The sequence below is a fragment of the Botrytis sinoallii genome, assembly GCF_014898435.1.
Source record: "Botrytis sinoallii strain Bc 23 chromosome Unknown BSIN_003, whole genome shotgun sequence".
NCBI lineage: Eukaryota > Fungi > Ascomycota > Leotiomycetes > Helotiales > Sclerotiniaceae > Botrytis > Botrytis sinoallii.
Window position 1 is genome coordinate 2079956 of NW_024066030.1, and position 19450 is coordinate 2099405.

Here is a 19450-nt window from a genome sequence, read left to right on the forward strand (position 1 = left end):
TAACTCGAATCTAGGAATTCAACGCTAGCTTTGGAGCCAATCTCAGGATGTCCAACCCAGAACCAGAGTGATTAAATGGTTCAATTCCAGCGTACAATGATAGGTAAGTCGTCAGGGGGTTTGCAGCTTTATGAGTCAAGGACCGATAATCGACATTCGACCTTCCCGACCTAAGCTCTGTGCATCACGAGAGCGATTGCGATGTATGATAGAAAGAGCAAAAATAAATCAACAATCCTCTTTTCAGGTCATGGAAAGAGTATTGTGCATCACTTAGTGATTCTATAGTTTGCATCAAAGCAACTTGAAAACAGTATCGACGCCAACAGGAATCCTCATGCTGCTGTGGGCAAATACCAAGAAAGATAGAAAAGGATTTCATTTTCGAGCATTGGTTATCTTCAATCGACAGTCAACTGATATCATTGATACACTTACGAAACTTGAATAATCGCTATCGCATTCATTTTTCTATCCTCTTCGGTCTGTTTGACTTACTTGTAGCGAATGAGAACAATAGAAAGACAGATTCATCTCTGGATCTCTGGATCTGTTTCAAAAATCCGAAGCTGGTGAGGTAATCATTCAATATTTCTCTTGTCTCACTCTCTGATTTGTTATAGGCCGAATAGAACGAGAAAGAATTTCTAAGATACAAGCTCTGTGCCAACTGCTCCTTTCTTATGATATATGCTCGTTTTCAGTCTCTTTTTGTTGTATGGGCATATACCAATACTTCAAACGCTCCGAACAATCTCTTCGTTTAAATTCCAGACATGTCAAACTCCCATGCATATTTCTCGTCTTAGGATCGGCTCACTTCTCTCATCTCAGGCATCAGACACAAAAAACGACAACTTGCAATTTCTGGTCCATCGGTACTTGGTCTTCATGCAAATATTTTCACCTTCGATAATTATTAGGTAGCTAATAGACCCTGATCATGAAAGTGAATAAAGTATATAAGGAAGGTAAACGAAAGAAATTTCACTAGCGTGCTTTTCAACTTTCCCGCGACGGTATCATTGCAACCTCCTTTACCTTGGAATCTTTTGAACCTCCTAGAATTGGTCAATTATTACAACTCTTCTTCGACAAGTACCTTTCAAATCTTGATAGATCGACGTCTTGCATCTTACTCTAAGAGAATTCGTTTAAACTTTGAATAAGAGTCGAGGTCTTTCAACTTCCTTATTTCAAGATTTCCCTTCTGTCTAGAAAGCCTCCGCAATCTGTTAAAGATTTCTTATCACTTCTATCAGAAAATTCAATTCGCACGCCGTCGATATGCATTTCTCCGACCCTTGCGCTCGCACCGAATTGCCAGGACCGGGAGATCCAGAGAATCCGTTATCCCCCGTTTTCAAGCAGGAAAAACTAGACTCACTAGGGATGCGAAGACTCAACACCTGTACGCGGTGCATCCTACGAACCTCCAGCTCTCTCTTGAGAGTCTGCAGAGCTAAGATTGAGTCGCAGATGGAATTGGAAGAATTGGAAGGAGAGTGGTTCAGAGATATAGCGAAGGATTATATTACGATTTTACGACAGCAATACCTACGAAGAGTTGAATACCAGCTTTAGACGCGGATACGAAGGTTACGGAAGCCCCGGTTAGATTCAACATCTACCATCGATTACTATTTCAAGTACAGAAATATGATACGCAGTAGGTCTCTTCTTTTAGAAGAGTCTTTTCGATATAGAGCTTGCCGCCGCTCTACTCGTACTACAACCCTTTTTTATACCCTTTGGCTTTCAGCCACTCGAATACTACGACGACACAATACAGAGAATGCCATCGCCTTCAAATTAATACCATGCTCTGGGCATCGATACAATACAACGTTTTTCTTTTAATTTTCGAATTTTCGAATTTTCCGAATTGATTTGTGTGTGGGCAATAGGGCTTAGGATTCGGCCCTGCCCCACTATTTTCAACAGTTTCGACTATACACATCTAATAAGAGCTGGAGGATATCAAGCTTATGAAGATATACAAGGGGCTAGTTTAAAAGAGATAAAGACAGAGAAGAGTGGTGCCTTCTTCTGCTACCTCACTAGCAAGAGGACCCTTTGCTATATTGGAGGCAACTCGGGAGGGGATAACTCTTGCCTTTTATAGAAAGGGAGGGATAGCAAATTGGATTTAGGATTTTAAAAAGAGAAATTGGATATTGGGATGCTTTAATTGGATTAGGGGTAGGGGAAGAGTGAGGAAGGAAGTGTCTCAGAGGATGAAGACTATTTAATCTCTATTTGCACTCCGAATAGAGATCGGGCATAGCACCCCAGCATTCGTTTTTACTCCCCCAAATTGAATATATCTACTGTAGATATCCACTAGCAGTTGTTAGGTTCTTAAAGCCTAGCCGTCCTAAATAGTCTTGGACTGAGAAAAGGACGTTAATTAAATCAATCAATCAACTAGACTCACCAACTTTCTTGGATAAGGAATATTGTATAACTAATATGCCAGGGGAATGTGCAGAAACTGGGAATGCACTTCTTACTCCGAATAACCGTTCGCATTCTAGAAAGCGCAAAGGTATGCATGCTTAACCATACTTACAATTTTGTATCCACATCAATTTTAGTACTAACATCTATCTTCAAGGTAAAAGACATGCTGAAATGAAAATCCCAAGAGTACGAAAAAGAAATACTCTAAAGTCTTACGTTACAGAGGTCTTGGTCTCGGACTCCGAGATAGGAGACCTAGATTCAATTCTGGAAGGTGCACCTCGCAGCAAGATGCAATGCCAAGACCAAAACACAAGATCCAGAGGTATATCCAACCACATCTTTAGTCAATATATAGTGTATACGAGTTCAAGGAAATACTGACATTTCTTTCCTAGGTGAAAACGTATTAAATGTAGCCTCAACAGCTCCTCCGTCGGAGAACATCATTATGAGCTTAGATATGTCTACTGGTTCCTCCAAAGGTAAGATCCTACATTGCTCTCCGACTTCGCAATACGAGACCGGGACTAGATTGAAGCTAATCAATTTACAGAGCCACAAATTACTTTGACAATACCAGCTGCTTTCAAAAAATATAATATTACTATCATTCACGGAAACACCACTTCAAACTATACAGTCAATGGTGAAGCCATTGCTCCCACACCTCGACACGCACCAGAGGAGATTTCGTTTAATGCTTTCAAGAATCTCCCTGTAAATCCAACAGCAAGCGAACAATTCTCGAAGTGGGGATCGATGGGTTGACTGTCAAGCGTCTGCGAACATACAATGCGCAAAGTAGTCAGTCATCCTTTGTCAAAGGATTGAAAGTAGGGTTGTAGTCGATGTGATCCCAGGTTTTATACGGAATAAAAAGTACATGGGCTCTCGAACATAAATTTTGTACCAAGCTAACACGAGTTCTAGAAAATCACCAACGGATGGGGGTCACCTTGATTATAAATCGGCTCAATATATCCTTCAAATCTGAATGTTCAACATCACTCTTTCAATTCCAAGCTTTTCACCTTTTCTTTTTGGTCTTCAGAATCAACATCTCCATTTACCTAGGTACTACAAGTTTTCCTCCTCTGCGGTCGATTCAAGTATATGCGTGATCATACATGATTAAGCACCACCAAGGATATATCTCTAGTTCTACGCATCTTACTTTCTTTTGAACAAAAGCATTTTTGAAAAAACAGAAATCGAGTACGACCTTTGTGACACTTTTTCTCAGGGGAGGTATTGCGTGGAAGAAGAACATTGAGTAGAACTCAGATGGAGAAAGTTAGGTTAAACTTGATAAAACCCCTTTCCTCAATCTGATGTATCTGGTGCTTTGCCTTCTTCTTGAACGTAAACATGATAATAGTGGTACATCCTGAAACTTCATCATCGTTATGACTTCCGCATGTTATATACCTCATATAAGATCATATGTAAGACTTACGATACGGCTCATCGGCTCAACGGAGTCCGGCTCTCCACCACTACTAGTATTCATGCAAACCTCCCTTGTCTCATCGAGTACAAAACCTACCCCAACCCACGTGTATGCCCCCTTTACCTCTTTCCACTCAGATTTCTTACATCATACTTGAGTCGTAGCACTATAAACCAAACAATTAGGCGTAGGATTACCAGGGCTTCTTATAATCCTAGAGTCAGCTTCCAAAAAGGATTCGAGGACTAACCGCATTTGCTCTTCGTTTAATTGTGCATTTAAGGTTATTCAGAGGTTTTGATTGGTTTTGGGTGTACGAACGGAGATTCGATGAAATGAAATATTGATTTTGGTATTTTTGGATGACTTTTTAATATCGAAAGAACAGTGTACGGTGAGAAGCTGGGAGATTTTCCATGGCCAGACTCTTCCAATGGAAATTTTAAGGGTCCCGAGGTTGGGTACCTACCTAGGTAGCTGGAGGTATTCGGAGATTGAGATGTGGCGTTGTGGCTCACAAACTCAGACCACACGGTGATTACATAATATAAATAGGCTTGATGCTTTGTTTTCGAGGTAGGAACTCCCGGAGGTTCACCGTCATTAGTAAGCCACAACACCAAAAAGATCAATATATAATTCAAAATCCTAATTAAAAACGTTTTATCGACGAAGAGGGTTTGAAAGTGAGATAAAGGCTAGGTAGTCTCGTAGTGCTGTACCCCACATTGCTATCCACATCTCAACTGAACACAGCCTCTTATTTTTCTTCAACTCAATTGAATCAAGCAATCCACCACATCATCCATATTCGTCCGACATCGATGGCATGGTACATTGATTTGAGGTTCCTGAAATATCCAATTAATCTATTTCATGTTGTTTCTTTTCAATGACGGATCTGCATATTCCCCTTTATCACTTGCATGAAAGCGCTGTTTGGAAAATAGTTCTTGGCCGTTCATTTATTCGATGAACTTCTCCTTATCACCAACCTACGCCTCTCCGAACTTTTCTATTCAAAACAAAAATCCCATCGTAAACGAAATTGGATGAAATGTAAGCGCGTCTATCTACCCAATAGGAAAAATTGAAGCGAGCGATTTGTTTCATTAACATCGGATATCGGTCAAAGGTAGGCTTGGAACTTCGGATACAGTAGCATTTCATATACATGAAACGGGAAAAGGCTAACGTTTTTCGGGTATCCGCAGCAATCCGTAAAGCGTATTGCATACACCGATTGGTTTCTCTCCAAACAGATCGCATAAACGACAAGCATCATTCTATCCGATCTTTGAACAAATCTGCGGGGTTAACTAGAGTTCATTTCCAAAATTGATTAAGGATCTTGTTCGGTGGAGTCAAATTAACAATGTTACTCCATAATTCAATACTGGTGGACTCAAATAAAGTTAACCGACTCCTTTGGAAACATGAATATCAAGCCTTGTCATCTCCGTTGACACTCTATCCACTTCGTCAATCATTACGATTAGTTCGCTTATGATTTTATGCTTGTCCAGATCAAAAGTGGTCATTCCTTTCATCCCTTTTGGTAGATTTCTTTTATAGTGTTTCTACCTTGATTGAACGTTCGGCGGTTGGCTAAGTGGCCAAAATGAGCTAGAAACTATGTCGCTCAATCTAATTCCCTGATCAATTTCTCAGAAGTTTATTTTGAATAAGGTAGAATAGATCCACTTCTATTCGACTCCTATACTTACTTTTCAAGAATGAAGAAGTGTATATAAGGTGGTGAAGTACCTCGATGTATTAATTTTTTCATCATCACAGTCTTTGTACTTTTCTACATTCTTTTATTCTTGTCGCTCTTTCGCAACTCACATTCCTTCTTTTCACTTTACATTTCTCCAAGATGTATTCCGCAGCAGTGCTCGCAACTTTCTCCTTCCTTCTCGGCGCCGGCGCTCAACAAGTTGGAACTTCAACCCCCGAAACTCACCCCGCCTTGACCATTCAAAAATGTGCCGCTGGTGGAACATGTACCGATGAAGCCGATAGCATCGTTCTCGATGCCAACTGGAGATGGCTCCACTCCACTTCCGGATCTACCAACTGTTATACTGGTAACACCTGGGATGCCACTCTTTGCCCAGATACCGCTACCTGTACCGCCAACTGTGCTCTTGATGGTGCAGATTACGAGGGAACTTATGGTATCACTACAAGTGGTGACTCCTTGAAGCTTAGCTTCGTCACTGGAAGCAACGTTGGTTCTCGAACCTACCTCATGGACTCTGAGACTACCTACAAAGAGTTTGCTCTTTTGGGTAACGAGTTCACCTTCACCGTCGATGTTTCCAAGCTTCCTTGCGGTCTTAACGGTGCTCTTTACTTCGTTCCAATGGACGCTGACGGAGGAATGTCCAAATACTCCACCAACAAAGCAGGTGCCAAGTACGGTACCGGTTATTGCGATGCTCAATGTCCTCGAGACATGAAATTCGTCAACGGTACTGCCAACGTTGAGGGATGGGTCCCAGATAGCAATAGTGCTAACTCTGGAACTGGTAATATCGGATCATGCTGCTCAGAGTTCGATGTCTGGGAAGCCAACTCCATGGCCCAAGCTCTTACCCCTCACGTCTGCACTGTCGATTCTCAAACCGCTTGCACTGGAGCTGACTGTGTCTCAAATACTGGTGTATGTGATGGAGATGGATGTGATTTCAACCCATACAGAATGGGTAACACCACCTTCTATGGAAGTGGAATGACCATTGATACCACCAAGCCTTTCTCCGTTGTCACTCAATTTATCACTGATGATGGAACTGAGACTGGTACTCTTACTGAGATCAAGCGTTTCTACGTTCAAGGTGATGTCGTCCATGAACAACCAAGCTCTGACATCTCTGGTGTTTCTGGTAACTCTATTACCGATGACTTCTGCGCTGCTCAAAAGACTGCTTTCGGTGACACCGATTACTTCACCAAGAATGGTGGTATGGCTGCTATGGGTAAGAAGATGGCTGATGGTATGGTTCTTGTTCTCTCCATCTGGGATGATTACAATGTAAACATGCTCTGGCTCGACTCTGATTACCCAACCGACAAGGATGCTTCTACTCCAGGTGTTTCTCGTGGATCTTGCGCCACTTCATCTGGAGTTCCTGCTACCGTTGAGGCTAGTTCTGGAAGTGCCTATGTCACTTTCTCTAGCATCAAGTACGGACCAATTGGATCTACTTTCAAGGCCCCAGCCGATAGTTCTTCTGTTAGCCCAGTTTCAAGTGCTATTGCCCCAAGCTCAAGGCCAAGCACTATTGCCTCAAGCTCTATTGCACCGGTTGCCGCCGTCATTTCGAGTTCCGCCAAAGCCGTTTCCAGCTCCATTCCATCCGTCGCTAGCTCTGTCAAAGCTATTTCCAGCGCTGCTCCAATTGCTTCTAGTGCCGCCCCAATCGTTTCTAGTGCCGCTATTTCCACCAAGTCCAAGTGTAGCAAGGTTAGCGCTACTAGCACTCTTAAGACTTCTGTCGCCGCTGCTCCAGTTACTAGTAGTGTTGCTGCTACTAGCTCCGCTTCTTCATCAACTGGTTCCGTTCCCTTGTACGGTAACTGCACTGGTGGAAAGACCTGCTCTGAGGGTACATGTGTCGTTCAAAATGACTACTACTCTCAATGTGTTGCTTCTTCTTAAGAAGTCAATACTTCGAGTATAGATGGTTGTAGATAGTGTCCAATTTTTGGACAATAGTCTGGAAGATGAGTTTTAAGTTCAAATTTTGTATATATTAGCAATTGGCGTGGTATATAGTTTGTTGGTTGGTTGAAGATCCACTTTTGGAGATTAGAAAAACTAGAAATATAAGATCTGTGGTTTTATAAAAACTTGAGACTTTTGTTTGTACCTAGTGATTTTGTGACAAGATGATGCTATGGGTCTTGTCTTGTCTCTCTCTTCACATTAAAGGATTCGAAACTTTAGATGATTTGAGTTCATCTAACTCTAAGGCCTCTGATGACTATCAGAATACCTCAACATTCAAGGAAAAGAACATGGTTTAGAAATTTATATTAACATAGAATCTTCCCTCTTCCTTCTTCCTTCACGCAATGAAATATCATCTAAATTCTCTCCCGAGGGCTCTTTCTATTCCTTCAACTGCTACATTTCTTTCTTCTCCTTCTCCTTCTGCTAAACTAGCCTTTCTCTCTTTCTCAAGTGTGATGAGATCTTTGGGTCTTGTCTTATCCCTTTCTTTCTTTTCATATTTATACAAGGTGGGGAATTATCTATGTCTTTCTTTTTTGGAGATGAGTGGATAGGTGGATGGAGGAACTTGGATGTTGATGTTGATGGGGGTTTGAATTTGAATGGAGGTTAGGAGATTGGTATGAAAGTTTGAAGATATCGATTAGATAAAGGGTTGAACGTAGATGAAAGCTTGGATTTGAATCGAGGTTTGAAGATTCAGATATATTATTCGAAAAGGATAGATACAGAGATTTATTCATATGCAGAGAGGAGAATTAGGGGGAGAATGATTAGAGCTCGTTCTTGAAATCTAAGAAACCGTCATTTCACGCCTACTACACATAACATGTCTCCAACCAAGTCCTCAGATATCTTTTCCCTTGTACTCGATTTGCAAGATTCTCTAACAACTGTGTAATATGTGAAATGCGATAAAAGTACTTTCTTGGACATTTCAAACAAGATATACCTTCATTCCACAACCGTTTGCCCTGCCTCTACGTAGGAAAGAGAAGAACTCAGACTAGGATTGATCCCTAGCAAAACTTTCCAACAACTGAATTGTTATCTTCGAATCAAAGTTCTGTTCGGTGAACGTGATAGGGCATATCCCAGCCGATGATCTTTCTGAAGGAACTCATTTCATCCTCATCATTGTCGAACAGATGAACAAAACGGAATTAAAATATGGAAAAAGTAGTTCTGATTGAAATGCTCTGTATGTGTAAGTGTAAGTCTTACTTCCCATACATATGGCTGTCGAATCATATTGAAACGGGGCAAATTGGTAAATTGTGCATCTCCCTGAAACACAGCGTAGGCTCATTTGTAGTAGGTATACCAAACCGTCTGTCACCAATGACCAAGCTCAAGTTCATCAAAGAATGATTATGATTATTATGAATCAAAGAGAGGCGTCTACTCTACAGTTCCCCTCTTCGCGCCCCAGCCTCCCTCCAAAAAAAGATCACAAATACTTCTCAAAAGACCTACAGTAATACCCAAGTCTCATGCTCCCTCCGACATAAGCGGGCCAGGCCATCTTACTACGCTCGGCACAAATTCGGTAAGATAGCGAGCAAAGTGAATTATTTCCTCTCCAATCTTCAACTACATCACAACGTCCTAAAACCATCTTCAGTATCCTAGTTTATCTTTTCTTTCTAGCTTTTGATTCTTGATTGGAATTTTTGCTTTCCAATGGGCTTCCTTATAATAACAACAAAATATTCCTTCCACCACCGAGTTTCACGAGTATGATTCCTTATTCCAATTTTCACCTTTTGTGGCTTTGGACATCCAACTCACGTGTATTCGCAGGTAGGACACATCCGAATCCAGCAATTTTGATAATTGGTTTGCCCTGCAAGCTCTGATCTTCAACCCGAGTAAAAAAGCCTGCCGAATCTCAGTTGTATCCATGTGCCAATTTGGAAAATGGAGGTTTACTGGGCTGGCAGTTTGCCTTCTGTTCTTTAACCTTCAAATCAAACTAAATAGGTACGTCGCATTTCGATTGCCTATACATCAAGTTGGAAATCCAAGCTCTATTATCCGTACTTCTATCCTCAAGCTAATTTCAAACTGGCAGCTTGTCTCCGTTTCTTTGGCCTTCAAATCGAATCAAACAATTCCGTTGAATTCCATTTGTCTATATACCAAATTGAAAGATGGAGATCCGCTCTACATGCCTCGATTCTTAAGCCGATTCAAGACCAACGGTTAGCTCTCCGAAATTCGATCATCGAACCGTTTTGAAGAAGTCTGCCGCATATCAGCTAAATCTTTACACCAAGTTTGAAAACGAAGGTTTCTTGCACCGGCTCTTGTTAGGCAGAAACAGGCAAGCTTCCTGCCCTTGATTACATCTTTACGTCAAGTTGGAGAATAAAGGTGTGCTGTCCTTCAACCACACTCCAACCAAGGCGAACAAATGTTTGTGCTAAGCAGAAGACACACGAGCATACCTCAATCCATACCAATAACAGGCTGCTTACTTCGATCTCCCAACCCTGAAGGCATTGTCTTGGTATCTCAGCCAAAATCTCCCATAGTATCCAGGTCATGAGCATTCTGACAGCCAGATCATGTTTGAGTACTGCTTCAAAGTTTATAGAGCAGACTGCTGGAACCTACACTTATATACATTGAGGTCGTCATTCACCACCAGCTTCATCACATCAATCATGATACACATTCAATTTCACTTCACCTCAATCATCAATCACGTGGAAATTTCATCGAATCGTCTTCATTTTCCATCAAATTATTTCTCAAGCATTGGATAACGAAGTCAAGCCTTTTCGTCCTGTATGTACGACGTTAAAATACACTGTCCTGGCTGTATGAAATTAAAAGACACACTCGACAATCATCACTGGCAACCAATTTGCTACTGGAAGTGTTCGGCACGACCTATGAAAAACGTTCCTGGGTTGAGCCAGTCGATTTTACAAATTTTCTCATCTTTTAAAACTCACCTTTGAAAGTGAAGTTCGTCTCATAACTGCTCTTTCCTGTTTTGTTGAGAAAAAAATCGTACGACGTTCTGCCTGATTCTCGGCCTTACTTCAGGTAGCTGTTGCTAGCTCGTCGTCGCTAGGTGAATGAAGCTGATTTTTTTCCCACAAACAATTCCGAAGGACGCGGTCTTGTTTTGATTTCTTTCAATTACAACCCACATCCAAAATTCCTTCAATCACAATTACCTTCAACTCAATTACATTGATTTGGATTCCTTTCTCTACTATCCATTACATTCAGTAATCCTTTCCTCAAAGATGTATTACGATTACGAAATGGCAGCGACGGCAACTTTCAATTGCGTTGTCGATACGCTTTATCTTCGCGTTTCTGAAGATGGACAATTCGGTCTACCTGATTTTGGCTTGTCCAAGGCAATTCAAGACGAGCTTGCAGATGTTGAGCATGCCGACAAGCCTTTTGGCGCTTTGTTTAACGTCAATCCTCCTCCCCCAGAGTACGACCAGCAAGGAAATGTCACAAACGCGCCAATCCCTTACAATCCCTCACCTGCACAACTTGAGGCCAGTACGAAGCGCAGCTACCAACCACTTGACCGAATCAACGCCTCAATCGGATTCTCTACACACGAGACCGAGAGAAACTTCGTCTTTTTGCGGGTCGCCATTCCTTTTGATCAGATTCCCGACACGATTGATCCTAGATCGCATACTGCTGATGGTTTCATCGTCAAACTCAAGTTCTACGCAAAAAATATCATTGGTCTCGATTATTCTCTTTCCTCGCCTGAAGAAGATGAAGATCCAGACAACATCTTCACCAGAAAAGTTATCAAGCTCTTCAGTATCAACGATGATGATAAAGAGGTTTTCAATGGTAACGATATTGAGAAAATTCCCAAGATTGTACTCAAGACACCTGGTTATGACCGTGTTGGAAAGAACGGCGAGCCAAAGGCCAAATTTGGCGTCTATCGTTGGGAACTCAATGTCAAGGAAATTGCGTCTGCCATTAGTGAGAACTTGATGCATTCTACTACCTGGCCAGCTCTTCCGTGGGCTCCTCGTCGTGTTATCAAATTCCTTCAGTTTATCATGTCACAACACACGTTCTCACTTCCAATATATATCATGGATAGCTCGAATAGCAATTTGGAATATTCCTTGATCAAGTGCCTTCGAGGTATGCGAAAGGAGCTACGCGATGGCAATCCCTTTCGTCGCTATCTGTCTCAAAACTTTAGATTCAACAGCAAAGTTGGATTGGATGCTTTCATTAAGGATGCGAGATTAAGACCCAAAATCGTTACCCAGAAGCAATTACAATACTGTACAAAGGGGGAGATGATCACCCGTCTTGCTGTCGCTACCAAGCAACAACTTGAAGATCGTCGTGCAAACGACGTTTCCATCAGATTGATGAATATTGGCGATGACTCGGCCTATTATGCTTTCTTCATGGCACCACAGAACTTAAGACTCCACCCGGGTGACGTGTTAAAGGTTAACTTCTTTATAGACGGAGTTAGGAATGAGGATTGGAATCTCGTCATTTGCAAGCCTTTTGACTGGTATTACCCAGAAGCATCTGTTGGTATTTTGAAGCGTCCTTTGGTCCCACTTCGTTGGGATGCCACTGAAGAGGAAAAGAACGCCCCCAGACCTCTCACCGGCTCAATTCTACCAGCCGTCGTCGGTAACATGGATTCGCCTAAAACATGCAGAGCCCTTCTTGAGAAGGCTTGTTCAATCCCTGTCATCCTCAATTATCACGAGTCCGAAATGGCAGAAGCCAGAGTCTTCAAGGCTCTCAATTGCTTCCTCCACTCCACCTACCCCAATCTTGACAAGAAGGACTCCCACTCCCCGATCAATTTCAAATCAGCAAGCATGGATGCATGGTCAAAGGTGCTTTTAATGCATGACAATAGGGTCAGAACTCATGTCGATATCCTGGGCGAAGATGCTGGTCTCATCATGGAGAGATTCGATGCTAAAGATCAACTTGACACCATCGAATACCTTCGGAGCACACCTGTAAATTCTCAAGGCAAGGCCGTTGCTATCGTTGAAGGTTTCCCAGGAGTTGGAAAGACTACTTTCTTGGCTCATGTCGTTGTATGCATGCTGGCTCAACAACCTCAAGCTCCTATCGGTTGTATCTGCGCTGCAAACCAACCGACCGACGTTCTGGCCAAGGCTATTGAACGTGCAATCGAAGATACCTGCAGCAAACAGCCAGATCTCGCACCTTTCCTCCGTCAACAGGTCGTCATTCGCGTTTATCCTTCAGCAACTGAGACCAATTTCCTAATCAGTTTGGTTGATAGGGCTCCAAAGGCTTCGACTGATCAAGCTGTAAATGTTGTTTTAACTTCCCAGACTGGTACGAAAAAGTTCATGGGCCAATTCCGACAACTTTACGCAATCTTGATTGGCGACGCTGGTCTTGCTACACTCGTCGATCTAATTGTGCTTCTCTCTTCCTTTGATACGGACCGACTTGTCTTGTTCGGTGACACCAAGCAGCTTACTCCCCAAACTCCGTTTCTCCAAGGGTTTCAAGGATTATCTCATGAAAAGTCTCAAGATATTATGTCATACTTTATGGATAATCATTGGCCTAAGGCGCAACTATACGTTCAGCGTAGAGGTTACCCTGGAATCATGGAGGTCGCGTCCGAATTATTTTACCGCAAGCGAATTCAAGATGCACCTGTTTTGCCGAACCAGTTCCCACTCCGTGAGGTGGTTGCCAATACCCTCAGAGTTATATTCCCAGAAAACTCCATCTCAAAGCCGTATTTGTATATTGATGCAGTACACGAAGGCGAGATTATGGACCACTCAACCTAGTCTTGGATGAACCTGACCAGTGCTGCTGTCAATGTACACTTGATCGAGTGCCTCGTCACTAAGTGGAACGTTCCTCCAAGTTCACTGGCTATTCTGACTTATTACACTGCACAGCTCCGTGTTTATAGACGCACAATCTCGAAGCTAGCCAGTGATTATCCTCAGTTTGCTTTCTCTGAAGTCGCTGTTCATACTACGGATAGCATCAAAGGTGGCTCTGCAGATATTACATTCTGTGATTCTGTCCGTACCCAAAATACAGGATTCACCAACAACCCCGGCAGAAACTGTGTTGCACTCACTCGAGCACGTTCTTTTGGGATCGTCACTGCAAATACACAGCAATTAAACTCTGGTGGTAGAAACGCTCCAGTAATTTGCAAGGCTTTCGACATCGCTCATAAAGCAAAGGCTTGTGTCAACATTACCAAGGTTATGGATGCAAGCTACTCAAATCTGCTTGGGCATCGCCATGTTCACGCTGTTGGGGGTGCACATAGGTCACGTGAATATGGTTGCGCAAAGGATGGCATGAACAGTTTCCATTCATAGCTCAGTTTTCTTTTCTTCTCTCTTTGTAATTTACCATAACCAATGAAAGTATTAGATCCTATAGTGTTTTGATGTTTTAGTGTCTTGAATATGTGACATATCATTCAAGGTTTGGATAATCCTACAAACCTAGCAGGTACAACTATAGAAAATAACACTTCTCAAAATCTATCTCGTATAATCCCATCCCTCAATCTTCCAGACAAAGATGCAGTATCAAAGTTCCTCGAATGACCTCAATTCTTGCCAATTTTCAAGGAGCTGTATGTGTGAAGGAGCGATGCGGGAGAGTCACGTGGTGTCAGGCACCACTCTAGCGTATTCCATATCAATCCACCGGATTCCCTTTCAGATTTTCATATGATTCTATCTACTGTTACTTGAACCCTAGTTTTCCGTCCACACTCTCACATTATGACACCATCATTTACCCAAGAACATTAGCCGCCCCAAAATGAAAAGGACCAATCCCTTAAGAGTGTTTAGTGAGCCGTTGCCGATGGCGAAAATCATGGAGATCAGAAATATTCGAATCTGCATTTCGATAAATCGGGATGTGGTGAGGTAGATCATGATGTCTTTTGTCTACTCAGACTTTGTTTGGATAACACTCGTGCGAGAAACGGTTGGTTTCGAGACAAGCAGATGGGTATCTCAGAGAACGAGGTCAGACTTTTGATGTGCATGGTACCAGCAACGGCAAAGGCAAATCGGAATGTTGTCGCTGCTTAAAAAACGCAGAGCAGGCGACCCATCTATGGCCGGCGAAGGTTCTCTGCTCATATGATCCACCTTCAATTTACATCTTTGGAGATAACACACGAAGTGTCCTCACTAAACGCGCTTCTTCTGCACATAAAGCCTAGAAGAAATCGTTCGGTGGATCTCCACGTTCCCCTCCAGAGACTCCAGAACCAGTGCCAGGGCATCCAATAGTCCGGACTGCAATCCAACAATGTAAGAGTTTGAATGTCTAAAAGCAGTTGGAAATTCAAAAATATTTCAATGTCCTAGTCAAATTCAATATTTGAGATGATTTGGATATTTTAATTGGTTTGGGAATTTGATAATCTTCATTGTTGGATTGCAGTCCGAACTATTAGACACTCTAGATCGCCTCACTATCTCCAATTTCTAATCTGACGGCAGACATTGCGAACATTTCTCCAGTCTTCAATCAATCACCTCCACCCTTCAATCTACCCCTTCAATCTACTCCTTCGACCGGTCTTAAGTTAGCATGGTGTAAGACCACCCGAAATCCAAAGAATCCGTTAGATTTAACGACACCTTTCGGGAGGTATTTGACCATACAAGTAACGTTGAAATATTTCAACGACAAGATAAAGTTGGAGAAGCTTGTCACTCAAGGCAAGCGCAATGCAGATTCAGACCCCGAAGAGAAGATGGCTAATTCTACACGATTAGACAACACTGTGATAGTTGCAAGTATCTGGAAGCTTGGTTCAAGCCAGGTTACCGAAGCATGGGCCATTGTGTCCGAAATTTTCAGTATATGGCTTCGTCGACGATGACATACTCGATGAGACCTGCCAAGTTAAACTCCACTGCGGATCGTTGATTGCTTGGCAATCCTTTGCTTCTTTTTCATTGAAGCTCTTCTTAGCAAACCTGAAAGTTTTCAATGCTGAAGGTCCATGGCGATTTCTTAATGTGACCAAGGTAGTAATCACCCCAACTCTCGAAATTTTTCTGTTCGCTATTGAACAATGGATATCGGATGACGACGTGTGAGCTTCCCGGCAATATTTTTGTGAGTCTCAGATCTCGACTTGCGTTCGTCACCACAATAGATGTATACCTGGAAGTCAGAACTGAGGCTTTTGATCCCTTTCGCCGCTGCTCGATCAGTTCAGGTAAGACGATAAGCATTTCAGGCCTCGGAGATGCTGGCTTAAGTGGTTCTTCAAGTATTTGGTACGGATTATCATCCATCATACTTCACAAATTGTGACTGTCTTAACAAGGCCAGTAGCATCTCCGAGGAGACACATTTTGACCTTTGGGTTCTCCAATATTCTAAGTACCCGTCTCATACCAGTTACCTGCCGCTCTGAAATTGATGGCTTCTTGGTCGAGAAACAAGGTTGATCTGGATCTGGATTGAAGCCAAAGTACTTGCAATCATCCTCATCATTGTGCGGTTAATACTCTGGTTTGTTCAACAAGGCTTCCAGTGTGCCGCGGCGCTGAGAGCCGTAAGTGTTCGTGGTTGAAAAGCAACATGTGATTGTGAGAGGCTCAGCGCAGTAATTCCCTTGTCCAGCAATGCGTAATGAGGATTTTGGAGGTTACATAAAGTTCATTGCAATACACGAGAGTATGTGGAGCCGTGAAAACTTGACTAAATGGGGTTTGGTAGACAAAGGCGATTTCAATCCATTCACCTTGGCAGAGGATCATCCCGATGCCCCGTTACGCCTAGGAGCTTCAGAACGATGGAATACTGGCCCTAAGAAGGACAACCAAAATTCCCGGTATTGCCTATCAAAACAACGGAAAGATGTGAGATCAGACGCCCTTATGCTTCACTGAATTTTTGCTTTCCCGGGGAAAAATAGCAGAGTACTTTTAGATCTTTTGAAAGATTCAAGAGATTCAAGAGATTCCCATACTCTTGATACATTACTTTGATTAAATTTTGATCCAACTCTACAATTTGACATTCCTGTACAGACTTTATGTACTTTCAAGACCAATCATCTTAATAACGATTAGCGTTCCAAAATATGTGTGTTGGGATAAAGTAGGAGGATATAACACTTGAGGAAATTTCTAACATTCAATAATCGCGATAGATAGGTATATTATTGCGAAAAAATCGATATTAGGTATACACAATCTTTTGCAACAAGATATCCATCAGGGAGGTGGACGCACTAGCTCTTGAGAATTCTTAAAATGCTTTAACAAAGATTGAACAATCAAAAGATAGATTCCGATATCAAACAATTGAAGAATGAAATGAATAAAATTTCGAAAGTTTAATCACCAGTGTGTGTGTGAACCCGCGGGACAATTTTCATTTCAGTATAGATACTATTCAACAAACTTAGGGTTCAAAGGTTCTTTAAAGACACTCGTCCACTAGATTGACTATTCGAAAATAATCACCACCAAATTGGAACGGGCAAGAATGTAAAGTAGTATGTACTTGATAGATATAAATAACCCAGACTATTCATTTCGAAACACACAGACATGTACAGACATTTCGAACTATATACAATAGAATAAAACTTTCCTTCACTCTCCCCCCCATCCCCTTAAACCTCTTTCATTTATCTACTCTAAGCAGAAACACATTGACTATAATAATCATTTTGAGCCTTGCAAGTACTTCCGCTAACGCAAGTACCAGTTCCGGTCCAGTTCTTTCCTCCACATTGCATAAACAAAGCGATCTCTCCCGAAGTACTTCCTCCAGTGCTAGTAGCACCCGCGCTCGAAGCGACAGTAGTAGAAGTAGTTTGGGTGATTGTCATGGTCATGGTGGTATGTGGCTTCGAGCTAACACCAGCAGAAGTTAGAACCGCTGAAGAACTAGCAGCTATGTTTACATTTCCTGCCAAACTTGTTGAGGCTTTCTTTGTGCAAGACTTCTTGGAAGTGACAAAAGTAGATGGAGCTGCATTGGAAAGAACAGAAGAGGTGATAATGGCGGATTCAGAGGTATAGGTAGAGGAAACAGAAGAAGTAGTTAGGAAGGTTGATCCTCCGGCGGTAATGTAGACGCTAGTAGGGACGATATCGACAGAGGTGACAGTTTGAGTTGAGGTGAATTCAACAATGGATCCACTAGCTTGAGATCCAGTAGCGGAGGCCTTCTTTGTGCAGGATTTTTTGGTCGAGCTTGATGGGGAAGAGATAACTGAGGATTGTTGAATTGCGACGGCAATAGATGTTGGTGAAGATTGAATGACCGATGATGAGGATACCTGAGCGGCGCTAGAAGAAGGAATAGAAGAAGAAACTACTGAGCTAGAAAGAACAGAAGAAGAATCTACTGACGTGCTTGCAGAAGGAGAACTGGAACTCGCGGCTCCACCTGGTCCAGCAACACTAGTGGTAAGCGATCCACTCTCGATGTATACACCAGAGAAATAGAAATCTTCGGTTCCATCGGTTTGACCAGTGACAGGGAGTTCGAGAACTCCCAAATGCCAGTCTGCACCATTGGAAGAGGCGGAAACGGAAACAGCTGGGACGGTAAGAGTGAGAGGGTCGGATCCGGTGGAGTGGTAGAATTCAACTGAGCCTGCGGAGAAATCCTTGAATAGTATATTAGTATATGATGAGAAAGATTGAAAGAATTCAAACATACAATTCCGTAAGCAATGTTGTGCCAAACACCAGCAGTCCAGTTAGTACTCCATTGACTAGTCGCACTGACTTCCCATCTCAAAAGAGGATCACTGGATCCAGTCTCTCCACTAATCCAACCACTCTTCATCTCAGTGAAATGACTCTCGAAGAAACAGATTTGATGTTCTCTGTAGATACTTGGTGCATTGGTATCTTCACGCTTCATACTGAAATGGTAGTAAACCTTTCCACTTCCAATAGCCGCGGAGGTTTGAGGAATCAATTCGGTACGACGCATGTTTTGACCTTCCCAGTATGAAGTACTATCAAGAGTGATCTTGGCACCGAGGGCTGATCCAGAATCGGCAGGGTTCTTGTAAGTGCTGTCGAGAGCAACATAGTTGGTAATGTTACCTGTACCATGCTATTTGTTTGTTAGATATCATTCATACCACTCAAGTCCTACAAAATTACTCACGATATAATTTTGGTAATCGCCAACAGCATTACTCCATGACCAAGCCTTCAAATCGGCCATTGAAGAAGAATCGAATCGACCATCCCACAAGATCGCACCGTTTGCGCTAGTCGCAGACCCAATAAGGGCTGCCAGAGCCTTCTTTGAAAAATGCATTGTGTTTGATTTTGTTATAGAGATACTTCAAGTACCTTGTTAAAATATCCGCTGGATATATAAAAATTGTGTGAGAAAGAGAATGTAGTAAATAGAAAGCAAAGTTTAAAAGAGTGAAACGAACTGAATAGCACACAGGACAAAGTTCAAAGGAAAGATCAAAATTGTAGAGAGAGGAATCCAAAGTTATTATAGAGAATCATACATTTTTCTCATGAGGCGATTTGAGTGAAGCCTACCTAGGTAGTTACTACAAAACAAATTAAGCACCGTTGTTCGGAAACTTTTGTTTGTCCCTCCAATTTCCCAAATTAAAGTGCCATCATCAAATATGGAATCGTTAACCGCCCAAACCTACCTAGGCAATTCCTGACTAGGAAATTCCAAATAGGCGTAAACACCGAATGAAGTCAGATGAACAATGCATGCTGTATAATTGGGGTATAGAATGGAAGATT

At 42.2% G+C, this 19450-nt stretch overlaps 6 protein-coding genes across 6 annotated transcripts; 4 read left to right on the plus strand and 2 right to left on the minus strand.

The window, feature by feature from the left end:
* Nucleotides 1-2472: 2472 nt before the first annotated feature.
* EAF02_002311 (uncharacterized protein) lies at nt 2473-3871 on the plus strand (the record flags this gene model as incomplete). Its single annotated transcript, XM_038898359.1, has 5 exons — nt 2473-2548; nt 2618-2788; nt 2862-2948; nt 3020-3345; nt 3397-3871. 4 exons carry the CDS (start codon nt 2473-2475, stop codon nt 3232-3234), a joined length of 549 nt encoding a protein of 182 aa, XP_038762051.1. The 3' UTR covers nt 3235-3345; nt 3397-3871.
* Nucleotides 3872-5795: 1924 nt separating this feature from the next.
* Nucleotides 5796-7583, plus strand: EAF02_002312 (uncharacterized protein; the record flags this gene model as incomplete). Its single annotated transcript, XM_038898360.1, has 1 exon — nt 5796-7583. The coding sequence occupies one exon, from the start codon at nt 5796-5798 to the stop codon at nt 7581-7583; it is 1788 nt and encodes a 595-aa protein (XP_038762052.1).
* Nucleotides 7584-10921: 3338 nt separating this feature from the next.
* EAF02_002313 (uncharacterized protein) lies at nt 10922-13480 on the plus strand (the record flags this gene model as incomplete). The annotated part of the gene is made up of 1 exon (XM_038898361.1): nt 10922-13480. One exon carries the CDS (start codon nt 10922-10924, stop codon nt 13478-13480), a length of 2559 nt encoding a protein of 852 aa, XP_038762053.1.
* A 6-nt stretch (nt 13481-13486) lies between these two features.
* Nucleotides 13487-14032, plus strand: EAF02_002314 (uncharacterized protein; the record flags this gene model as incomplete). The annotated part of the gene is made up of 1 exon (XM_038898362.1): nt 13487-14032. One exon carries the CDS (start codon nt 13487-13489, stop codon nt 14030-14032), a length of 546 nt encoding a protein of 181 aa, XP_038762054.1.
* A 1466-nt stretch (nt 14033-15498) lies between these two features.
* Nucleotides 15499-15988, minus strand: EAF02_002315 (uncharacterized protein; the record flags this gene model as incomplete). Its single annotated transcript, XM_038898363.1, is given in 2 exon segments — nt 15499-15651; nt 15665-15988. 2 exon segments carry the CDS (start codon nt 15986-15988, stop codon nt 15499-15501), a joined length of 477 nt encoding a protein of 158 aa, XP_038762055.1.
* Nucleotides 15989-17065: 1077 nt separating this feature from the next.
* Nucleotides 17066-19212, minus strand: EAF02_002316 (uncharacterized protein). The gene is made up of 3 exons (XM_038898364.1): nt 18837-19212; nt 18378-18782; nt 17066-18324 (listed from the first exon to the last, which is right to left on the minus strand). The coding sequence occupies exons 1-3, from the start codon at nt 18990-18992 to the stop codon at nt 17344-17346; spliced, it is 1542 nt and encodes a 513-aa protein (XP_038762056.1). The 5' UTR covers nt 18993-19212; the 3' UTR covers nt 17066-17343.
* Nucleotides 19213-19450: the final 238 nt, after the last annotated feature.